Below are 23,426 nucleotides of genomic sequence, written 5' to 3'. Positions count from 1 at the left end.
CTAGTAAAACCAATGGTGACATTATAGATAAGTCATCTTTTGATAGACAAGTGCAGTCCGCATCATTTCCTCCACATATAGGAGGGTAACTACTCTATGATTTCTGATGAAACTCCAGGAGCAGTATACCGAAATTACGATGATAACTATAATCTGGAGATAAAAGATGGACATATATCCAGACGTCTCGAATGAGGTGAAGTCATTTGACAAAAAGCCAAAGACGTGCCAAAGACGTGCATGACAACTAAATTGCAAAGAGGGAAAAAAAGAAAATAAGACGACTTAACCAGAAAACTTGTGATGATAGTTTTTAGTCCTGTAAGTAGAACAGAACAAATATGGCATGTCTATTTTTCCAATGCAAAACTGAAAGTACTGGCCAGGGCCACTTGATAAATCCACTTCCTAACCAAACGGTGTATGCTGATGTTGTCCCTCTGAGACGAATGTTGGATGATCACCAATCCTAGAGCCTCCGCAGCCATTCGACCGATGGAGGACAATTGAACCAATTTAGGCATGCCGGTCCCATACGGAAACGTGAACTCCAAAACCATAAACGATGGTGCCCATTAATCCCAGAATGCTGAGATTCTAAGCGTGTAAGATTTGAAGGGCGACGTATAGCATCAGTGGACCTGTAAAATAAATGCAAGTCGCGTCATTATGCTGCAGTAAATTATCGGAATCGAAACACATTGAGGCGTTACTTACGTAGACCTTTGGCTCTAAGGAACTAATTGGAGATCACCATCTCCTTCTTGTGATCTGACCTGAATCTAGTAAAACCAATGGTGACATTATAGATAAGTCGGCTTTTGATAGACAAGTGCAGTCCGCATCATTTCCTCCACATATAGGAGGTAACTACTCTATGATTTGATGAAACTCCGGGAGCGGTATACCGAAATTACGATGATAACTATAATATGGAGATAAAGGATGGACATATATCAGGACGTCTCGAATGAGGTGAAGTCATTTGACAAAAAGCCAAAGACGTGCCAAAGACGTGCATGACAACTAAATTGCAAAGAGGGAAAAAAAAAGAAAATAAGACGACTTAAGCAGAAAACTTGTGATGATAGTTTTTAGTCCTGTAAGTAGAACAGAACAAATATGGCATGTCTATTTTTCCAATGCAAAATTGAAAGTACCTGACTGGGGCCACTTGATAAATCCACTTCCCAACCAAACGGTGTATGCTGATGTTGTCCCTCTGAGACGAATGTTGGATGATCACCAATCCTAGAGCCTCCGCAGCCATTCGACCGATGGAGGACAATTGAACCGATTTAGGCATGCCGATCCCATACAGGGAAACGTGAACTCCAAAACCATAAACGATGGTGCCCATTAATCCCAGAATGCTGAGATTCTAAGCGTGTAAGATTTGAAGGGCGACGTATAGCATCAGTGGACCTGTAAAATAAATGCAAGTCGCGTCATTATCTTTGCAGTAAATTATCGGAATTGAAACACATTGAGGCGTTACTTACGTAGACCTTCGGCTCTAAGGAACTAATTGGAGATCACCATCTCCTTCTTGTGATCTGACCTGAATCTAGTAAAACCAATGGTGACATTATAGATAAGTCGGTTTTTGATAGACAAGTGCAGTCCGCATTAGTTGCTGAAAAGGGAATGACTTACTGTCCACAAAACATGGTCATGTGAAGAAGATAGAGAAAGCGTATGCAAATGCAATCCATGGACATGTCAATGCAATGTCCATCAAAGCTCGATTTAGAGGAAATCCAAGAAAATCACTTACACAACGAATGTCACTAGTTTGGCAGCACGCCCCCTACATCAACCAAGCATTCCATCTCAGTTCAGATTATTGTCTAACATTCTGACCCGATTCTAAAGCACGAAATTCATTCATAGAATTATAATGGAAGGTTCCCAATAACTTTTCAGTCCTAATGCAACAACTCTATGCACACTATAATCTGCCCGAAGTTGTTCAAGAGTCTCCTATTTCGACCTAAGCATAGCCATAGAATAATCATATTCACTTGTGTTGGATACTGGATTTATTTTTGTTCACGAATTCCAAGCTAATCGTCGGATCCCAGATTTATTTAGCTTGATCTGAACATTCGTCTCAGTTCATTTAGTCGATCAACATGATTAGGGATAAGTACACTAATGGTGCTATAAGTTGTGTACATCGCTCACTTTGGTGCCAAAAGTTTCCGTCGGATCATTTAAGTGCCAAAAAATTTGAAAAATGTTCACTTTGGTGCCAACGCCAACAAAATTGGCCGGAAATCCGTCGTGGCCTTTTTTTTTTATTAATTTTTGAAGCCAACGTGGCTCGTCGGAGAGTTGAGTCAGCATCCAAACACCAAAACGACGCCGTTTGGCATCTTTCCCCCAACTTTGAAACCCTAATCCCCAAATTGAGAGAGAGGGAAGGCTCGTCTTCATGTCTTCTTCTTCCTCGAAGACCCACACCAGCAATGGCACCAGCACGACACCGGCTACAGGCACCAGCGGCACACCGGCAACGACACCCCGGCAACGCACCGGCGGCGGCGCACCAAGCCAGCCCCTTCGGCCCATCTTCTTCCTCCTCCTCCTCGGCCCCTCGCCTTCGATTTTTCCTGCAACAATCTTAGTCTCTCCTCACTCACCACGGTCGAGCAACTACAATGGTGGCTGAGCGACGGTGGCCGAGCGACGGTGGCTGAGCGACGGCGGGCGAACGACGGTGGCCGAGCGGCGGAAACCCTAATTTCAATCCTCATGTGAGCTAAACAGCGTCGTTTGCATGAAGCCATCCATGTAGGACGGCAAAACGACATCGTTTTCTTAAGGAGGACCGAAAACGACGTCATTTAAAGGTCTATCGATTTTATTTTTTTTTTTTAAAATCATTTTGGCCAGAATCTTTCGCCGGTGGCATCAAAGTGAGCGTTTTTCCTCCGATTTGGCACTTAAGTGATCTAACGGAAACTTTTGGCACCAAAGTGAGCGCCATACACAACTTATGGCACCATTAGTGTACTTATCCCCACATAATTATAATGAAAAGTTCCCAATAACTTTTCGGTCCTAATGCAGCAACTCTATGCACAGTATAATCTGCCTGAAGTTGTTCACGAGTCTCCTATTTCAGCTTAAGCATAGCCACAGAATAATCATCTTCACTTGTGTTGGATAATGGATTTATCTTTGTTCACGAATTCCAAGGTAATCGTGGGATCCCAGATTTACTTAGCTTGATCAGAACATTCGTCTCAATTCATTTAGTTGATTTACATATATATAATGGAAGGTTTTCAATAACTTTTCGGTCCTAATGCAACAATTCTATGCACACTATAATCCGCTTTGAAGTTGTTCATAAGTCTCCTATTTCAGCCTAAGCATAGCCACAGAATAATCATCTTTACTTGTGTTGGATACTGGATTTATCTTTGTCCACGAATTCCAAGCTAATCGTCGGATCCTAGATTTACTTACCTTGATCAAAACATTCGTCTCAGTTCATTTAGTCGATTCATAGAATTATAATGGATGATTCCCAATAACTTTTTGGTCCTAATGCAGCAACTCCATGCACACTATAATCTGCCTAAAGTTGTTCACGAGTCTCTATTTCAGCCTAAGCATAGCTATATAATAATCATCTTCACTTGTGTTGGATCTTTGGATTTATCCTTGTTCACAAATTCCAAGCTAATCGTCAAATCCCAAATTTACTTAGTTTGATCAAAACATTCGTCTCAGTTCATTTAGTCGATTCCCATAATTATAATAGAAGGTTTCCAAAAACTTTTCAGTCCTAATGCAGCAATTCTATGCACACTATAATCCGCCTAAAGTTGTTCATGAGTCTCCTATTTCAGCCTAAGAATAGCCACAAAATAATCATCTTCACTTGTATTGGATACTAGATTTATCTTTATTCACGAATTCCAAGCCAATTGTCGGATCCCAGATTTACTTAGCTTGATCAGAATATTCATCTCAGTTCATTTAGTTGATTCACATAATTATAATGGAAGGTTCCCAATAACTTTTTGATCCTAATGCAACAACTCTATGCCTACTATAATATGCCCGAAGTTGTTCAAGAGTCTCATATTTTAGTCTAAGCATAGTCACAGAATAATCATCTTCACTTGTGTTGGATACTAGATTTATCTTTGTTCACGAATTCCAAGCTAATCGTCAGATCCCAGATTTACTTCGTTTGATTAGAACATTCGTCTCGGTTCATTTAGTTGATTCACAAAATTATAATGGAAGGTTCCCAATAACTTTTCAGTCATAATGCAGCAACTCTATGCACATTATAATCCGCTAAGAGTCTCCTATTTCAGCCTAAGTATAGCCACAGAATAATCATCTTCACTTGTGTTGGATACTTGATTTATCTTTGTTCACGAATTCTAAGCCAATCGTCGGATCCCAGATTTACTTAGCTTGATCAGAACATTCCTCTCAGTTCATTTAGTCGATTCACAAAATTATAATGGAAAGTTCCCTATAACTTTTTGATCCTAATGCAGAAATTCTACGCACACTATAATCTACCTTAAATTGTTTATGAGTCTCCTATTTCAGCCTAAGTATAACCATAGAATAATCATATTCACTTGTGTTGGATACTGGATTTATCTTTGTTCACGAATTCCATGCAAATCGTCGAATCCCAAATTTACTTAGCTTGATCAGAACATTCATCTCAGTTCATTTAGTCGATTCACAGAATTATAATGGAAGGTTCCCAATAACTTTTTGGTCTTAATGCAACAACTCTATGCACACTATAATCTGCCTGAAGTTGTTCATGAGTCTCCTATTTTAGCTTAAGCATAGCCACGAAATAATCATCTTCACTTGTGTTGAATACTGGATTTGAGACGAGTCTTGAAAATTATTTGAAAATGTTTTATGAAAAGCATTTTTGGCGTTCTTACCTTTTACAAAAAAAAAAGTATTTTGGCGGGTGAGTTGAGTTGCAAAATCTTTTGGTAATATATGAAATGATTTATGGATTTGGTTTGTGAATTGTGGATGGTGTTGTTCTGGATTGATATTAATGCTCAATATCGTTGTGAGTCCAACGAGGGGCTTGTGGGTATGCACATATTAGTCTAGTAAGATATCCTTGTGGGCCGAGCCACCAGTTAATAAGAGGTGGAGACCTTGCCAATGGGGGAATCTTGATCGTCTTGTCACCAGACGTTGTATCGTGACTATGGTTTGATATTAAGCAACGGATTGGTCAATGGAGTAGACTATTGACACGTGATATGAGTTTGGTCAATATAATGGGCTATCAACATGTAATTTGAGTTTAGTCGATGGAATGGATCATCGGCATATGATTTGATATTAGTCATTGGAATGGATTATCAACGTATAATTTCATTAGACCATTGATATGTGGTATGAGATAAACTAATGTAATAGACCATTGGTGTGTGAATTAATGAGATTAATCAATGGATTAGACCATTGATGTTTATTTTGATATTATTATGAAATGATTATTTCTGCTATAAATATAGTTGTGTTGAAGCATGTGTACTTATTATTTTACTATATGTTTGTTATATCATGGATTTGAGTTAAAAGAGTTATAGTTTGGTTTTGTAAATATGCATAGTGGGCGTTCGATCCGCTTAGAAGAGATGCACTACTCACTAAATTGTGGTTGCTCACTCCTCTATTTTCCAATCTTTCTAAGGTTCATCGACTAACAATGAATAGGTACTTGAGCAATACGTATGTGGGAACCTTTAGAAGTTGGATTTTGGGAGCTTTGAGACTACGTCTTTTGAGTGGAAGGACGGTCATGTCATTCCCCATTCATAATGGTTTTGGGGTGTGACATTTAATGTGAAAAATAACTTACAAAATACTCCTGTCAATAACCACCTCAATTTGGCAATTATGGAGGTTTGGTTTGACATTATTTGGAGAGGCAAGATGAGAAAGGTTTCTTTGCTCTCACTTGCATAATTTTTTTGTGATAACTTCTAAATGAATTCTTATGACAGCTCGAAGCAACCTGAGGTGAAGAAGAACGGTCATTTCTCCACCCAAACATATATTGTAATATTTGAGATTTTTGAAAAAGTCAAAGAAATGGTGGTGGGACCCACTTTAAATATTGAAAGCAAAAGAAAACAAAAGGAAGAGATAAAAAGGAAAAGAAAGTCCACATTCCACATAAGGTTAGGCACAAGAAAAGAGGAGAAAAGAATAGAAAAGGAAGAAGAAGAAGAAGAAGAGGAAAGGAAAGGGGTTTTGGCACGTGCATATCATAGATGTCTCACCAAGCCAACTCGACTCCATAACGCAGTGCCCGATAAGAGATTAGGCCCTCGTTCATCCAATCAAAGTAATTTACGGGTTTATGGCTCAAATTCAGAATTTTTGGAAAATAGAGCGGTGAAGTCCGATTTTGGAGTTGTTGAGCCATGTATTTTTATAGAAATGATAATTTAGGGTGTTATGGAGTCGTGAGATTTTACGGATCGTGATTTGAATTTACGATTTGCCCGAAACAAAATTTCGAAGTTTCCCGCACGTTGTGAACAGGGCGCATCTAGCAACTTCAGGCCCTTATTTTGTTAGTTTTCGGTTTGATTTTGGGATGATTAAGTTGGGATTATTGTTGTGTGAAGGGCTTGATTATAATTATGTTTGGAAAGGGGTTGGACAGAGAAAGTTATAGCATAACTAAATTTTACGTTCAAGTGTCGCGTTACGAACGGCTTGAATAACTATTTTGAGTATGTGATTTATTAACGTATAGAAATCGTTTTGTCAACGTTTATGCATAATATAGCCATTTCGTGGTTGATGTAGCATGTTACCCAAAAAAATTATATTTACATAGATTTCATTTGGGCATTTTATTCTTCTCTTTTGCACATACAAATCATTAAGCACGAGCTATATCTGTGTCACGGTGGATTATGGTTTAAGAAGAAGAAAAACTTATTTTGAGAAGCTGGGTGCTTACCTAGTAATTAACTGATTGAGTGGGTTTAGTGAATGGGCATAAGACAATGTCGGCTGCTCACCTAGTAATTAGATGAGATACTAGATTAAAATATTACCCCAAATCCTAATCAAAGAAAATGTTTTCCTTTCCGTTCCCACAAAAAAAGAAAAATAAAAAGGAAAGCAAAAATAATAATAATAATTCGAGAAGCACGTGCGAGAGATTACCTTATCCCCAATTTCTCAACGTCTCTCATCTCCATCTCCACCTTCCATGGACGGAAGCGGAGCCTGAAGAAAGCCACCGTCCCGCTTCCACGTAACTAACTCCTCCGCCCGCAACCGCCTCTTCCCCTTCTCATGGCGGCTCCCCTGCGCGAGCCGCCGCTCGCCGGCCGCCGCCCCGCCGCCTCGCCCCTCTCTCCCTCCAAGTCCCTGTCCCTCCTCCTCCCCCTCCGCCGCCGCCGCCGCGACCTGAGGCCCCGCGGCCTCGCCGTTCCTCGGGAGCCCGGCGCTCCGGCGACTCAAGTTCGAAGCCAGGGCGCCGAGCTCCGGCTCCAATGGCAGGGGGCAGGTGCGCGCGATGGCTTCCTTGGGAGGCTTGCTCGGCGGGATTTTCAAAGGCGGCGACACCGGCGAGTCCACCCGGCAGCAGTACGCGGGGACCGTGAGCGTGATCAACGGGCTCGAGGCGGAGATTTCGGCGCTGTCGGACTCGGATTTGAGAGACAGGACTTCGGTTCTGAAACAGCGGGCTCAGCGAGGCGAATCTCTGGATTCTCTTTTACCTGTCAGTGTTAACGTCCCGAATCGATCCTCGTTCTGAAGTTCATTTGCTCACCTCTTAGTTTGGAATTGATTCTAGCGTCTCGGTTGCTCTTTTTGACGTGTTGGAATTATCGTCTCATTGTTAGTGAAACCAGAATGCAGTTTTAAGTTCCAGGAAATAGCTGAGAAATTATGAGGGTAGGATTAAGTTTAGCAAAGTTGAACTGTAGATATTTTGGTTGGAGTCTTGCATTAACTTAAAATTGACACTTGTTATTGTTCTCTATTCCTCGATTTCTTTAGTTGAATGATGGTTCATGGTCAATAAATCTGTGTGATTGCAGGAAGCATTTGCTGTTGTCAGAGGCCTCGAAAAGAGTCCTAGGACTTCGTCCCTTTGATGTTCAACTAATAGGTAACTGTGTATGCGCGTTCATTGGATTCTTGTATTAACACGTAAATATGGCGTTCTAACATGATTGAGAAAGGAAGTGCTCATCGACTAAATTGCGCTGAAGATACTTGTTTAAGTCTCTTGTAACATGATTTTTTTTCCTTCAATCAAGTATATATATGCTCAATACTATCATACAACTGGGTGTTATTGAGCACTTGATCTCGTATACATTATTGGATAATTTGATTTTCAGGACTTTATTTGCAGAATTAGTTGATTCACACCTGCTTTTACTATTTGCATTGACAGCGATGCACTTATTGTGGAATTCTAAATAACTTTTGTTTTGTAGGTGGCATGGTTCTTCATAAGGGCGAGATAGCTGAAATGAGAACTGGAGAAGGCAAGACACTTGTAGCAATATTGCCAGCTTATCTGAACGCTCTTAGTGGAAAAGGAGTCCATGTTGTCACGGTGAATGATTATTTAGCCCGACGTGATTGTGAGTGGGTTGGACAAGTTCCCCGCTTTCTTGGATTGAAGGTTGGCCTAATCCAGCGTATGTCTCATTCTTCCATGTGAGCTAGACTCCATTATTTGTTGTCTTTTATGATAAGGGCATTGACTGGCATGAGGAATTCTTTCCTTCTAAAGCCTTTGAAGGTGCATATGGATTTTTTACCCCTTCATGCTATGCTACTTTTCATTTCCAGATGCCCAACTTTCTGTTTCATTCACTGATTCAGGTTAGCTAGCCCTTGGCAAAATGGTAGTGGTTTTAGGACGCTGTTGGTTGTTTGTGACTCTTTCTCTTTTTAGTTAGAGGTTTAAATGTATCTGCAAGTTTTAGAGTTGTTATGGTCGATTGAATATTTGACTTTTTGCGGGCGTGATGCTTCATATGGATCCAGTGCGGAATAATTATGATAGGGTTCTATGTATGATCACATTGTCCAAATTACAAATGTTTTTGGCTCAGGCAATTTCGACATGGAGCAACAGTATAGGTTTGAAACTTTGGGGAATCCCTGTATTATCCAATGATGGCGAGTTAGATTTTGATGTGAATTTCCTCTTATATTGATTATGCTCTTCATTCATGTTGGTAGTCTGATGTGACTTTCTCCGTCACTTCTCAAAATGTGTTTGGTCAAATATCCAGCCTCACTGTTTGCTTTAAGAAATTTTATTGTCAGCTTAGATTGCTCATAAATTTATCATCCGGATATTGATGCTGGCAGAGAATTTGACAAGCGAGCAAAGAAGGGAAAGTTATTTATGTGACATAACATATGTCACCAACAGCGAGCTTGGGTTTGATTATCTGAGAGACAACCTTGCCACGGAAAGTAATTTTTTCTATATTTATTGTTTTCCAATGATACTACATTCTCTCATTTCTTTTGAGATATTTTGATGTGCGGATCACTTATGCTGAAGCTGATTGTGCTTTGTGGTGAAAACAGAGTATTGAGGAGCTTGTGCTTAGGGGTTTCAATTACTGCGTAATTGACGAGGTAGATTCCATCCTGATTGATGAAGCAAGAACTCCTCTCATCGTATCAGGACCTGCTGAAAAACCTAGTGATCGTTATTATAAAGCTGCAAAGGTTGCAGCAGCTTTTGAACGTGATATACACTACACTGTAAGATGCTGAGACTTCTCAACAGTATTTGTAATGGCGTAAATTGATCTGGCTAAGCCTTTTATGTCCATATAAGTTTGATTTCTGGACTTGCCAGCCCTTGATGCCTAATAAAAAGTGAACTTGTAGGAAGCCTGTCAGCCGTGGCTTTGTAATTATTAGTTAAAATAATAAATGGAAACGAGTTTAAACAAAGGACAACCAATCTTTACCCCTCTTTTTTCCTTTATTGAGAGGATGATAGCCTTTCAAGCTCTTCTCTTATGAAGCTTAGTAATACAGGTCGATGAGAAGCAAAAGACTGTCCTTCTGACAGAGCAGGGTTATGAGGACGCTGAAGAAATTCTAGAAGTGAAAGATTTGTATGACCCACGGGAACAGTGGGCGCTCTACATTCTAAATGCAATAAAAGCTAAAGAGCTGTTTCTTAGAGATGTGAACTATATTATCCGTGGCAAGGAGGTGCTCATAGTGGATGAGTTTACTGGTCGGGTCATGCAGGTAATATTTTGATCAAGGTTCCTCTTTAGCTAAGCAAATGAGTTATTTTCTTCTCAATGTTGGCTAAGGAATTTCTCAGAGAGACTGTCATTCTCAGTGTCACATCATTGAGGAATGAAAGTCATGTGATCTAGGATCTAAATGTGTTCACATTGGACATTCCTTAAGATATTTGGACATTATGGTCCATGAGTTATTAAATAGGCGCTTTCTTTTCTTTTCTTTTTTTTTCCTTTTTTGAATCTCTTGGCATCATTTAACCTCTTCTTATACAGAAGCAATTAACATTCAAGTTTCTTGACATGTATGTGGCTCGGATGATGACAGGATGGAATGTCATTTTGCTGGTTTAATTTTGAAAGTTCCTCAATTTTGGTTTCTGAAAGAATTAATCCTTCTTATTTCACTTGAGGTAATGATTTGGAGTGACCTTATTATCATGGTCATTTCTTTGAAGTATCATGGGGATTAAAGAGATAAAAAGATTGACCTTTACGATTTATGTAAAAGAATAATTAAGGAAACTGTTGGGATGCAGATAACTCATTACTTTCCTGATCTCTAATTGACTGTAGGTGCCTTTTTTTTTCTTAATTATTAGGGGAGACGATGGAGTGATGGACTTCATCAAGCAGTTGAAGCAAAAGAAGGGATGCCAATTCAAAATGAAACTGTTACATTGGCTTCAATTAGTTACCAAAACTTCTTTCTTCAGGTAGTCTTTGATCAGTATAGGAGGCTCTCTTAACCCTTTTTCGTCAAATTCATGTGTTTCTTCTCTATTGCTCCAGTTTCCAAAGCTTTGTGGAATGACTGGGACTGCAGCAACTGAAACTGCAGAATTTGAGAGCATATACAAGCTAAAAGTTACAATAGTACCGACAAACAAGCCAATGATTAGGAAGGTTAGTTATGGTGATGCATTTGTGCTCCTTTTTTAGGGTGACATTTGTTCATAATGACAATATATTGCTTAACTTCTTTAGAATAAGAGGGTCGATATAGAATTCAAGTGTGCGTTCTCATGTATGTTAAGAGGGAATAAGATCAGTCTTAGGTTTCTGTAGATCATTTGGATGAAAGCCATCTGTGTGGATTTCCATTATTAGTGTACATATGAAATTCCTTACCTTACCCCTTCCTTTTGCTTCATCTTCAGGATGAATCTGATGTTGTTTTCAGGGCAACCACAGGAAAATGGCAAGCAGTTGTTGTAGAAATTTCCAGAATGTATAAGACAGGTCGTCCTGTGCTTGTTGGGACAACCAGTGTCGAGCAAAGTGATTCGTTATCAGAGCAGTTAAAAGAAGTTGGGATTCCTCATGAGGTGGGATGTTCCGTGCTTTAAGGAATAAACGGACTCTATTTTTCCTACTGAGTATGAATGGTCTATTTAGGACTCACATGTTATTTGGGGGGGAAGTTGAACTAAACTTCCATCTTTGGTGCTCTAGAAACCTCAGCCCCTGTCTGAGTTTGAAAAAAGCATCATAGAGATTGAACCACAATAATTAACATCTCCAGCAAGTAGAACAGAGGATATACTGAAGCCTATTCAGGTTCATTTTTTGGTTTTTAGAGCTCTGCACTCACCACGTGGCTGTGATTTTAGCTGTACGATGTTTATTTCAGAACACTTCTAGCCCAGAATTATGCATTGAAATTCAATGTTACATCTTAGAAAGTCAGAGTAAACTGGCTTGAACTCAATTGCTGGCAAAGCTGCTTTTGAGCTCGTAACTTCTTTTACTCTGGCAGTTATTGGCGCATATACCTGTTTTTCCGCAACCTTAAATTCTCTTACTCTGGAAATGAACTATTTTACTTTATCTCTAGTGTGAAATGTGTTTTATATCCATGTGGCAGTTTGAAAAATACAAAGTTGTGATTTTAACTATTAAGCACACAAGGCACACCCTCCTGCGGTTTGCTGTATTATCATCATACTACATGCTGTTCTGTCAGAATTAACCTATCCTGTGGTTTCAAAATTTTTGTTCAATTCTTATCCTATTTTTTTAACTTTAAATTATCGTTCTTGTTTTAAATGTTGAAACTTGACCTTTAAGTTTGATGTGCAAGTTCTGTTGATATTAGTATCTATTTTGTCTGTGAAAGGTCCTTAATGCAAAGCCAGAGAATGTGGAAAGAGAAGCTGAAATTGTTGCACAAAGTGGTCGCCTTGGAGCAGTTACTATTGCCACCAATATGGCTGGTCGTGGAACAGATATAATCCTTGGTGGTAATGCTGAGTTTATGGCAAGATTGAAGCTACGTGAAATGCTTATGCCTAGGTACTTCCTGAGCATTGATAAAATAGTTTACACTATTAGATCCACTTCTATGTGGTATTATTTTTACTCTTCTGCACATGTTTCAAATGAGCTTGCGCTAGATCCTTCCGCTAGAAATCATGCAGTTCTTATGCATGGGCGTTTTATCTTGGGTTGCACTTACATATGTCCTAGGAGTTTAATGTGAGGTATTGCATTTCTATAACAATTTGGAAATCAAGGAGAGGCAGTTTTAGCTGTAGCTCTCTGAATATTAATTTGCTTGTGACATGCACAATTTTGGTGTGGAAGAGCATTGCCTAGTGGTTTTAAGGTTTCCAGCACTTGTTTTCTTTACTTGCACAGCATGAGGGATGCTGTCCAATATAGATGCATTCTACTATCAGTCAATCCTGTACTACATTCTCAGACAGGTGTCCCTCTGAATGATCAATGGCAAATTGTACAGAGTCGTTAAACCAGTTGAAGGAGTTTTTGTATCAGTGAAGAAGCCACCTCCAAAAAAGACATGGAAGGTTGGTCTTTTTCTGTGATGTTAATCTTTAATTTAGATGATGAACTCTTGAAATTTTATTGTGATGTGTCGTTGTAAGATATTTCTTGGTAAAATAATTTTCCAGGTCAACGAAGACATTTTCCCTTGTGAGCTATCCAGTAGAAATACCCAACTGGCTGAGGAAGTTGTGCAATTAGCAATGAATACATGGGGTCAGAGATCATTAACAGAGCTTGAGGCAGAAGAGCGTCTATCTTATGCTTGTGAAAAGGTGAAGTTCATGAACTCTGAAGTTAATCAATTGTCTATCAGTTGATTGAATATAACTGGAGTGCTTGTAATAGTTAGGTGGTGAATCCTATTATGCTGCTAAAGCTTCTAAAACCATGTTATGGATGATTTCCTTTCACTTCAGATGCTCTCTCCTTCCTTGCAAAAATCCATCCCAAGGACTGTCAACCTTTAGGGAATTGTCATCTTAGGTTAGATGCATCATAACAGTCATGGAAATTTAACATATGATGATACCTACTGACATTTTCTAACCTCCTTTTCTTAAATTGCTTAATCTTGTTTTGGTTGTTTGTATCCAAGATATTTGTTTGCTTCGAGATACAAGCTGTCGTGACTTTTTGCCATTTCTCTGGGACTCAAGATGATTAGCAGTTGGATTAGTGTCCTGTGCTAGATGTGAATCTGGAGACCTTTCATTTAGCCATATCATTTTTCTTCTTTCTTCGTTTCCTTTTCTTTTTTAGTCAGTGAGATTCTTACTTTCCTTTCAGTTAGCACTTTAACAGTCAGAGAATCTTTAACAAGATCGACCTATTATTGTACTTTATAGGGTCCTGCACAGGATGAAGTCATAGCAAAGCTAAGAAGTGCTTTTCGGGAAATTGCAAAAGAATTCAAGGTCTACACTGAGGAAGAAAGACAGAAGGTCTGTTAGCTCCTCTGGAGAAAAGGTTTCGTGTGCTGTACTTTTTCTCTGCCTGATTAGTCTCTTTCCACTTGATTGGTTTGTAGGTAGTGCAAGCTGGAGGCCTTCATGTGGTAGGAACAGAACGGCATGAATCACGACGAATTGATAATCAGGTCATATTCGTGAAAATATATATTTTTTATGTTAGAGCTCCTGTAGTTTCTTCTGCCACAATAAAATAAGTAGGATTTTGCTGACAGCTGCGGGGTCGAAGTGGACGACAAGGGGATCCTGGAAGTTCTCGATTCTTCCTCAGTCTAGAAGACAACATCTTCCGGATTTTTGGAGGAGATAGAATTCAGGTTTAAAAAAGTAGTGTAAATGAGTCCTGATATATCTCCTGCGACAAAGTATCCTCGTTGAAGCATTTTTCTTATTGTGTAGGGTTTGATGAGAGCTTTTAGAGTTGAAGACTTACCAATAGAGTCAAAAATGCTAACGAAAGCACTCGATGAAGCTCAACGGAAAGTGGAGAACTACTTTTTCGATATCAGGAAGCAATTGTTTGAGTTTGATGAAGTGCTAAATAGCCAAAGAGACCGTGTATATGCAGAAAGAAGAAGAGCGCTTGAATCTGATGATCTTCAATCTCTAATTATTGAATATGCTGAGTTGACAATGGATGACATCTTAGAGGTGAACTGTTTGAACCCTTTGTACCCTGGGGATACCATCATTCGTTTCATGTTTTTTGTCTTATTATATATTGTTTTTTAAGACTGCTTTTCACTTATAGGCAAACGTTGGTCCTGATGCTCCAGTGGAAAGTTGGGATCTCGAGAAACTAATAGCAAAGCTTCAACAGTGAGTTGTTTATGTTCTTTATCTTATAATTTAAAAAAAAAAAAAAATGAACATCTTTATCCTCAAAAAGGTTTGAATATGGGAAAACTGACAGTTACAGGCTTTCTTTTGAAGTTGATACGCTCTTTGCCCTTTTTGTAGTGTTATTTAATGAGACATTGTTGGGAAATTGTTAACTTGCATTAGAGATATAGAAGAACGCCAACAATAACAGCATACCATTGACACTTACATTTAAGTCAAAATAAGATCAGAGCAGTCCATAAGCATTTTCATTTCATAAAACAGAATAAGGTGAAGTTTGAACAATCTTTAATTTCCTTCAATGCACAACATGAGACAAAGTGGAGCAGCGCTTTAATCCTTTTCTTCCTTACACAACTTCTGTTATATTTCCTGTGGGTGTCTAGAATTGAATACTAACGTTTTGGTTCGGGTAATACTTTACATGTTATCTGGCGCGAAAGATATTCATCATTTATTCTTTTTTCTCAAATTTAAACTGATAAGCTCATTTCCAGGTATTGCTATCTGCTGAATGACTTGACTCCAGATCTGCTGAGGAGCAAGGGATCAAGTTATGAGGAATTGCAGGGTTACTTACGTCTTCGTGGTCAGGAAGCATATATGCAGAAAAGGGTCAGTATATCATCTCATTAGCTCAGAGAGTTAGACAGTCTGCTTCCTTTTAAGTTTTTGAAGTTAGCCCATGACTATACATTATGCTTCATCTTTGTATGTTATATCGTAGAGCCCACGTTGGTAGCGAAGTGGTGACATTACAAATGTTCTGCTGATGTAAGGATAAAAGTTTCATAATAGCTGCATGTTCACTGTCATCAGGATATAGAATTATGTTTCAACTGAATGGCCGTTGCAGTAAAATTCTATCTTTTTTGAATTTTCCTTTCAAACAACAAACAGGAGATCGTGGAGAAACAAGCACCAGGGCTGATGACAGAAGCCGAGAAGTTCTTAATACTGAGCAACATCGACCGTTTATGGAAGGAACACTTGCAAGCACTCAAGTTTGTTCAGCAGGCAGTGGGCTTGCGAGGATATGCGCAGAGGGACCCTCTCATTGAGTATAAGCTCGAAGGATACAATTTGTTTTTGGACATGATGGCACAGATAAGAAGAAATGTCATATATTCCATATATCAGGTTTACATTCTACTCAGGAAACTTCACACAAACCACAATGTCAACAATTCATCACGCTTGCTTTTTCCTCTTTTTCGTTGTTGCAGTTCCAGCCGGTGCTGGTAAAAAAGGATGAGGATCGGAGCCAGAATGGAACAACAGGGAAACCTACTACAAATGGTAGAAGCAGCGGCAAGCCTGATCCGGTTGGTGTGGAGTCATCTTCATCGGCTGCCAGTCCTCAGGCAAGTGCATAGATGTGTGCCGTGACAATTTTGGCCGCAATTCACTTGGATGAGAACATTATACGAGCTTCTCTCTTTGTTCTCCTTGTAAAATACAAGAGCCTGCTGTATTTATTTGTAAAGGAATAATTTTTGCAGATGAAGGGAATGATTGTAAAGCTTGACCATAAAAAAATTCAATGCTACTGACTCCTGGCATCTGTCTAACAAACAGAAGCTGGACAGTGCAGCACAAAATCAAGTTTCTTATTATAAACCTTTCGTCCTTTAACTTAATTGTAATGAGTTCCACATCAGTGCAAGTTAAGAACAGGGACAAAATTCACATATTTCATCTCTCAAAATCTTTTTGTAACGCATCCATATGCTCCCCAAACTGATGGATTCCGATTGTTGGCTCTCAAGCAAAGTCAAGAAGGCTTGCAAAACATCTGCTTGAGAGTATCTACTTGTCGTGGACAGGATGTGTGTTCCATCAAATCAGGATCAGGAATGAACAACACGCCTTGTGAAGCCAGCTTCGCATATGGCCAGTAATGATTCCAAGATTTCGTTTTTTTCCAGCTTGTGAAAAGGCAAAATTGTTTCTTTCTCATCCTGCTCGACCAGGCTGTTCATTCCCATTCGTTTCTCCATTTAGCAGACTCTGGCCCGTGCTCTTCCTTTCAAAGTTTAAGTCGCTGTTGCATAGAATTTTCTGGATAATATGGTTGACAGCATTCCCTTTAGCCTGTTAAGGTAATCAATTGTCATTCATGGAGACATGATAGAGAGCTAATGATGCCTGAAAATTGTCCAAAATTGAGTGCGGTAAACCATCCTAAAGGTCATTGTGTTTGCTACCTTTATTCCGATTGCAATTGCAGTTTTTAAGTTGACAAGTTCTCCAAGCCTTAAAGATCCCCGCTTCTTATCTTTGACAAGGATCAGCGGCACCTTCCTTGACAAGGCTAGACTTGGGAGATGTCTGGTCAGCCATCGGGGGTTGCAATCGGATGCCAATAGAATAGCCTGCATATGAATGTTCATTAACTCCCTCAGTCGTGATGACGGTGAAAGATAAATAAATAGATGACATCCTTCAAGACCAACTTAAGCAGAGCAGCAGCAGTACAATGCCTGATTTGCTCCTGAACAGTAGATGGTATCATCTCGAGAGGTCAGGCCTAATGCAAGCCTCTGAAGTATAATTTTCCCAGTATTCAAAAATCACTGAAACAGTCGTTTCCCACAAAATTATCGACCCCAGATGGGATGAGTCAATTCATTGATGGTGTAGAAGACATGGTTGTGAGCCAGCACAGTTCCGGCACGCCACTAGTAAAACTTGAGTATCACTCAACAGAACAGCAATAGTAATAGTAAGTAGTAAAGGGCCAAGGTTTCTATTGATGCAAGCAACGGGAAAGTTGGTCGTCGAACAAACCTGAAGCCGGGGATAGGATGCATTATCGTTGCTGGACATAAGTGACTCCTCCAGAGGACAGTCATCCGCATCATTAGATGGAGGCATTCGTTCGAGCACGCGAGTAACTTCGTTGACCCCAATCGCAAATTGTTGCTAAAGAAAATCCATAAAACCTTTCCCATCAGTATGATACAAGGCCATGATCACAGAGTAAAAGCTGCTACCTAGTCTGAACGCAAGGGGAAATTTTCAAGAACCTTGAGCCATATCTTCTCTGGCAAGGCCTCTCCATCCAAACTTCTAGCTGCCTTAATCTTGCTGCGCAACAGAGAAAATCAAAATAAATAAATAAAAGAACAACTACGCAACTACGCAACGCGCCAGGAATCACAGACAGAGAGAAATTCATCCGTTACCCTTGAATCGATTCGAGCAAAAGACCAAGACTTTCTCCTTCAAAGGTACTCCGACTGCAAAATTCATAAACAACACAGCGGGAAACGTGACTCGTCGAGCGGAAGAAAATATGGAAATCCGCAAATAAGGAGAACACAACAGAACAAGAACAGAAGATATATCAGAAACTGGGTGTGCTCAGTGCCACTCACTCCTGCTCCTGAGGACCGGAACCGGGCTTGGCGGGTTCGGGAGGAGCCGGCTTCGGAGCTTTGTTCCGGTTTCGCATGGCCGCGAGCGCCGGGTCCGAGGAAGACGGAAAGCCTCTCGACGAGATTCTCTGGTTAGAGTGATGGTGGAGGGTTCCGAGAGCACGCTCCAAATCTTGAGCCGAGCCGAGCCGAGCCGAGCCGAGCCGAGGGCGTGGGGGCAGCGAGCGCGATTGGAACACTACCCCCTTGGAACCTGTCGAACGGAAGGTGTTTGCGTTTTATTCTACCGTGCAATTTGCCGGGGTCGGACCCAAAAAAAAAAAAAAAAAAAAATTACCGGGGGCTTTTGAAAAAAAGAAAAGAAAAGAAGAAGAAGAAGAAGCAGAAAGCAGAAATTCGCACCTTTGCTTTTCACGATGAAACCATATGTTTTTTCCGGCCCTAATCCACTGTAAGAACCCTCTAACCCTAATTCACCTGCGAGTCGGAAAAACGCACCTGATTTTTTTTTTTTCAAAATTACTAATATCGAAAGTAATTAGAAATACATTATTAGAACCTGAATCTTCATCAACACCCTCAAATTCATATTGGACCTTTTGATGTTGATAATTTCAAAAATCGATAGCCAATTTTGGACAAAGGATTAATGGAGACAAATTTGGAATTAAAGTGAAAGTTGATAATTTTTTTTAAGAGAATTAAAAGTTCGGCACAAAATTAGATTGGACCTAGAATTGTAGCTTTTTTTTTTTTATAAGGAATTGGGCTATATCAAAAGTACAATAATTTTTAGCACCATTTATTATAAAATCCCATGCCTGTCGGTCCTATGTAAATTTGTTTAATGAGAGGGGCTATCTAAAACTTTTATAATTCAACGCGCACAAAAATAATTTTCTAATAAACAAAAAACGCATAATCGGAGTGCGAAAATGATCTACTGTTTCAAAAAGAAAAGATCATCTTCAAGAATTCACCTAAATCTCTACTGGGCTCGAGAGCCCCGATAAGCAAGACGAGGACTTTTGATAATGGAACCTGGGTTAATTAATTCACGTGTTTGTCATGGACAATAATCATTATAGAAATAATTGAGATCATTTTTTTTGATAAAAAAGCATTTCATCCCTTAAAAGTATGAGACAACCTCCTCATTTAGTATAGAACGCGCATATATGTACGCGCATTGTGTGTTCGCAAAAATCAAAGAAAACTATTACATAAAAAATAGAATCACCATATTGCAAAATATTTGGATCATCAAATAATGAATTTATAAAAGGACTCATCTGAGATAAAATGGAATTATCAATTGAAGAATCTGTCCATGTATACAATATTTAGACAACAAATAGCCAGTGATATATTGTAGAAATGAAAAAAAGGATTGAGATCTTTTATATTCATATAATAATAATACAAATATGGACAAGAAATTTCACCTTTTGCCTACAAAATTCACGAAACTTTATGCACAGTAATTAGTAAGGGCAGAAATGTGACGGAACAGATTCGAAGTCTCATCTCAAGAGATGACTGTGCACAGTCAAATTGCTGGTTCCCAAAAGATCCTGCTCTTCACCTTTGTGATGCTTATTGCTCTGATCATCAGCATTCGATCCAATCACCGACGAGTTTGAGCTGACGGAGCATGAATCGGCATTTTCGAATTGCAATTGAAAGCCGTTAAATACAGGATGTTGAAAGAAAAAGGATGGTACAGAAAAGGTAGGAGGTAAACTCTTTGTTCTTAAATACACACTAGAAAGGCAAAGAGAGATCAATCAAAGAATCCTTTTCTTTGTCTCTGAGGCCGAGAATTCGAGTTTCTAGCACTAAATGTGTGCCGGAGATGCTTCGCTCCCGTCTTTTTGTATGACAGGACTTAAAACCTGCCTCGATATATAGGTTTCGAGCTCTTTCGAGACCTCTGTCGACTTCAGGTCAAAATTGCCTTTGTACTTTTGCTTCGGCGATGCCGCGATGCCTGAGAACATGGTGGGAGAGCCAGAGAATCGTCTTCTCGGACTTGAAAACCTCCCAGGTGATCCTGGAAGCACGCCTCTGGCGACGGTGGGCGTTAAGCCTGTGAGCACAGTTGCCATGTTCTTGTCTGTGTTGATTAGTGGCCCACGTTTTTTCTCGAGTGGCAACGGATGTAATTCGCCTTCCACCGTCGCCTTCTGTCTCAAGAGCCTCTCTCTGGCCTTTTCTGCTGCTAAAAGAGCTTTGTCTGTGCTCAACTTTATCAGCTTCCATGGGTTAATACTTACATTTAAGCCTTGTTTCTTGGTTAAAGGAGAAGATCTGGGATCTTCATCAATCCTTATCGACAATCTCGTTGGATTCTGGCCATTCAAGCACTCGTCGTTACTACAAAGTAAATTTTGTTTTTTAACTTGCGCGGTAATTTTAAAGAAGAATTTCCGGACTTTACCTGATCTCCCCTGTCTCCGCTGCAGACGAATCGAGACATGAAAGTTGACTTTTCTGGTGAATCGTAGTCAGAACTGTCACCAGAATCCGAATCATCGAACACATCAAATCCTACAGTTTGGTTCTCTCTCATAGCCAGTATGTAATCATAAGTTCTCATTCCCTGGAGCGAGCAATGACATGCTTTCATATCAGAAAGGGAGAGAGCTTCCAAGGAACAGTGGTTGGGAATCACCCAACAGAAAGAGCAATATAAAGACAGCCATTGGACAGAGTTACCTTCCGAATGAGCACCATGTGAAAGAAGAAAAGTTGTCCTAGCGCTGCTGAGCTATAAGCTGTGAGTAAAACCAACAAAACCTGTGACATTCCGTTAGTTAATGTGCTACCAACAATACGATGTGCATCCATACGAAGACCATCAAGTGATTAATTAGACGGAAACCAAAAGATACTCACAGAAATTGTGGCAAGAACTCCCCTTGGGAACTTTGTGTAGAGCCTCCTCCGCGACTCATGTTCTATTCCTTCCTTATCCACAAAGCATCTGACGAATATCGCAACAGCAGTTCCTCCTTCTATAATTAACTGTAACATTATCAACCAGCAGTAGTAAGTAAAGAAACTAGAGATTGTAGTACGCCAGATTGGTTAATGCTAGCATTGATGGGAAACTGCTCCATGTCAAAAAGAAACTGACCATCAATAAGACAGAAGCCATGAGGAGAATGAATATCGTGTAGTTTTTTTTCCCAATGCAGTTGTTCAACCACTGGAATGAAAAGCCCAAATCATTCATATATCAGTTTTGGTGGCTTCCACCATTAAACACGAGAAGCAAATGCAGGTCATCATTCCCTTAACAAATTAGACATGTAACAGCAATTCTCACCCTGCAATGATGATCAAACCCTTCCACACACCTGTTGCAAGTCCTGCAGTGCTTGCTGTGCTTCTTTACCTGCAAGTTGATTTGGAGAGTTCTCCATGTCAATTTGAAGATTACGACAAAACCAAACTACGCAGTTGAAAGGCTACACAGGCATACGGGTTAGTAACCAACCTCAAAGTTACAAAGGCTGCAGAAAGTAATGTCATCTGCTTTAAGATCAGGTGCAATGGCATCATCCTTCATCACCAGGGGAAATGGGAGCAGGGGCTCTAAGTGCGTGCTAGTGTTCATCGGGTCCAGGTACTTCCTCCTTATGATTTTCCGCAGGATCTTCCTCTCCAGCCTCCTGAAAAACCTAGTAACGATCTGGGCCAAGACGAAACCATAATTTAGCTTAAGCAAGCCCTTAGATTTGCCTCTCTTCCTCTTCCTATAACCGGTCTTATCCGTCGGATCGATCGCAGTACACCAGACAAACAGGAACATCGCCGAGAACGCCTGAAGATTGGGGGGAAAATATGCGGAAAATCCCATCAATTCGCAGAAAACTGACGAAAGAAAAGCAATCAATGTCGTCATGGCACATAGTAAACCCTAAGGGAGGTTACCACAAAGGAGAATATCGTCGTCACAGTGATTTCGGCAGCTCTGGTCCCGAGCAACAGTCCCAGGAAGACGTAGAAAGCCACCGCTAGGAAACTGAACACGGCCATCCCAACTATCTGCAATCGCAAAATTCACGTCAAGAGATCGATTCATTCTAAACGTCAAACGCGATCGATCGATCGTCTGCATCGCGCCCTACAACACATCCACCCGTCGCCGATATTGAGCTCTCGCAACGTCGCCGATGCAGGAATCGACTAGACGGTACGCGCTAACCTAAGCTCGCGACCTCGGTCGATTCGAGCAACTCGACGGACCTCACCGAATCTCAACAAAACCTTCGCGGCCAGCGCGACTTCCAGCTCCAACCGCCTACCGATTGCTGCCGAAACTACCGCGCTAGCTACTGCGAGCAAACTAAAAATCTCCCGTCCGAGCAACGCGGTCCGACCATTAGTCCGAAATGAAGCGAAGCTCGAGAGATGCGCGCGTTTACCTGGAGCGGATGGAGAGGGCGTTGCCAGCCGTGGCGTCGCCTCGTCGTCGCCGTCGTCATCTGCGCCGCGACGACCGACCTGCCCGCCTGCCTGCGGTGGATGCGCGGTGGCGAGCGGCCGCTGCGATCTTCGAGCCTCGGGAACCCGCCGGCGACTGACTAGTAGCGAGAGAGGGATTCCATGGACGCCGAGCCGTCGTTCTCTTCTTCTTCTTCTTCTTCTTCTTCCCCCCCGCAGCTCTCGAGGTCGGTCTGCTTGCGGACTCGGAGCTCGATATGAAAAGAGGAAGAAGGCCAACGGTCGAATGCGATTGTCGTCAGGGCGCGTTCAAAATTTGAAGATGATCTGCATCGGACGGCCGTGATCTCGTGAACCGGCGTGGGCCCCGCCCTTCCCCTTGCCTTGATCTCGATGTCCGGATTTTTGTCTTCACGTGAAGTTGACCGGAGATGTCTTATCTCATCATGCGAACTCAAAAATTATAATTAGAATCGAAACCTTCCTCGTATTCTGGTCCCAGGCCGGGCCGGGCCGGGCGATCTAAACTGCCGCCCGGGTCGGCCCATCATGCCCAAACGAGGTTAGCTTGGACCTTACGAGTGGAAGCGATTGTCCTGGCCCATCGGAAAGCGCCTTTGGGCCCATGTGGACCAGGCCAGGATTACCGGCTAGGCCCATGATCAAGTCTATCTCTGAGCAGAAAGAGGTTCTTCTACCTCCCG

General features: G+C 40.8%; 3 protein-coding genes across 3 annotated transcripts; 1 reads left to right on the top strand and 2 right to left on the bottom strand.

Moving 5' to 3' along the window:
- Positions 1 to 7,456: 7,456 nt before the first annotated feature.
- Positions 7,457 to 16,530, top strand: LOC104434338 (protein translocase subunit SECA1, chloroplastic; the record flags this gene model as incomplete). The annotated part of the gene is made up of 20 exons (XM_039298681.1): positions 7,457 to 7,774; positions 8,095 to 8,161; positions 8,496 to 8,702; positions 9,385 to 9,488; positions 9,610 to 9,789; positions 10,072 to 10,290; positions 10,892 to 11,005; positions 11,082 to 11,195; positions 11,450 to 11,617; positions 12,409 to 12,584; positions 13,033 to 13,099; positions 13,205 to 13,351; positions 13,925 to 14,020; positions 14,107 to 14,175; positions 14,263 to 14,364; positions 14,447 to 14,698; positions 14,799 to 14,866; positions 15,388 to 15,505; positions 15,791 to 16,030; positions 16,117 to 16,530. Coding segments are annotated over 20 exons (2,976 nt in total), but the record flags the coding sequence as incomplete, so codon positions are not given.
- On the bottom strand, positions 16,480 to 18,723 carry LOC104434348. The gene is made up of 7 exons (XM_010047291.3): positions 18,673 to 18,723; positions 18,271 to 18,523; positions 18,079 to 18,132; positions 17,920 to 17,980; positions 17,681 to 17,815; positions 17,098 to 17,265; positions 16,480 to 16,984 (listed from the first exon to the last, which is right to left on the bottom strand). The coding sequence occupies exons 2-7, from the start codon at positions 18,345 to 18,347 to the stop codon at positions 16,847 to 16,849; spliced, it is 633 nt and encodes a 210-aa protein (XP_010045593.2). The 5' UTR covers positions 18,348 to 18,523; positions 18,673 to 18,723; the 3' UTR covers positions 16,480 to 16,846.
- Positions 18,724 to 19,644: 921 nt separating this feature from the next.
- On the bottom strand, positions 19,645 to 22,982 carry LOC104434329 (protein S-acyltransferase 18). The gene is made up of 9 exons (XM_010047276.3): positions 22,704 to 22,982; positions 22,210 to 22,323; positions 21,773 to 22,099; positions 21,602 to 21,670; positions 21,410 to 21,481; positions 21,169 to 21,297; positions 20,989 to 21,069; positions 20,711 to 20,872; positions 19,645 to 20,621 (listed from the first exon to the last, which is right to left on the bottom strand). Exons 1-9 carry the CDS (start codon positions 22,761 to 22,763, stop codon positions 20,109 to 20,111), a joined length of 1,527 nt encoding a protein of 508 aa, XP_010045578.2. The 5' UTR covers positions 22,764 to 22,982; the 3' UTR covers positions 19,645 to 20,108.
- Between the last annotated feature and the right edge of the window lie 444 nt (positions 22,983 to 23,426).

The sequence above is a fragment of the Eucalyptus grandis genome, chromosome 1 (assembly GCF_016545825.1).
Source record: "Eucalyptus grandis isolate ANBG69807.140 chromosome 1, ASM1654582v1, whole genome shotgun sequence".
Classification (NCBI taxonomy): Eukaryota; Viridiplantae; Streptophyta; class Magnoliopsida; order Myrtales; family Myrtaceae; genus Eucalyptus; species Eucalyptus grandis.
The sequence above is the reverse complement of the archived record's forward strand: the minus strand, read 5'-3'. Positions and strand labels throughout refer to the sequence as shown.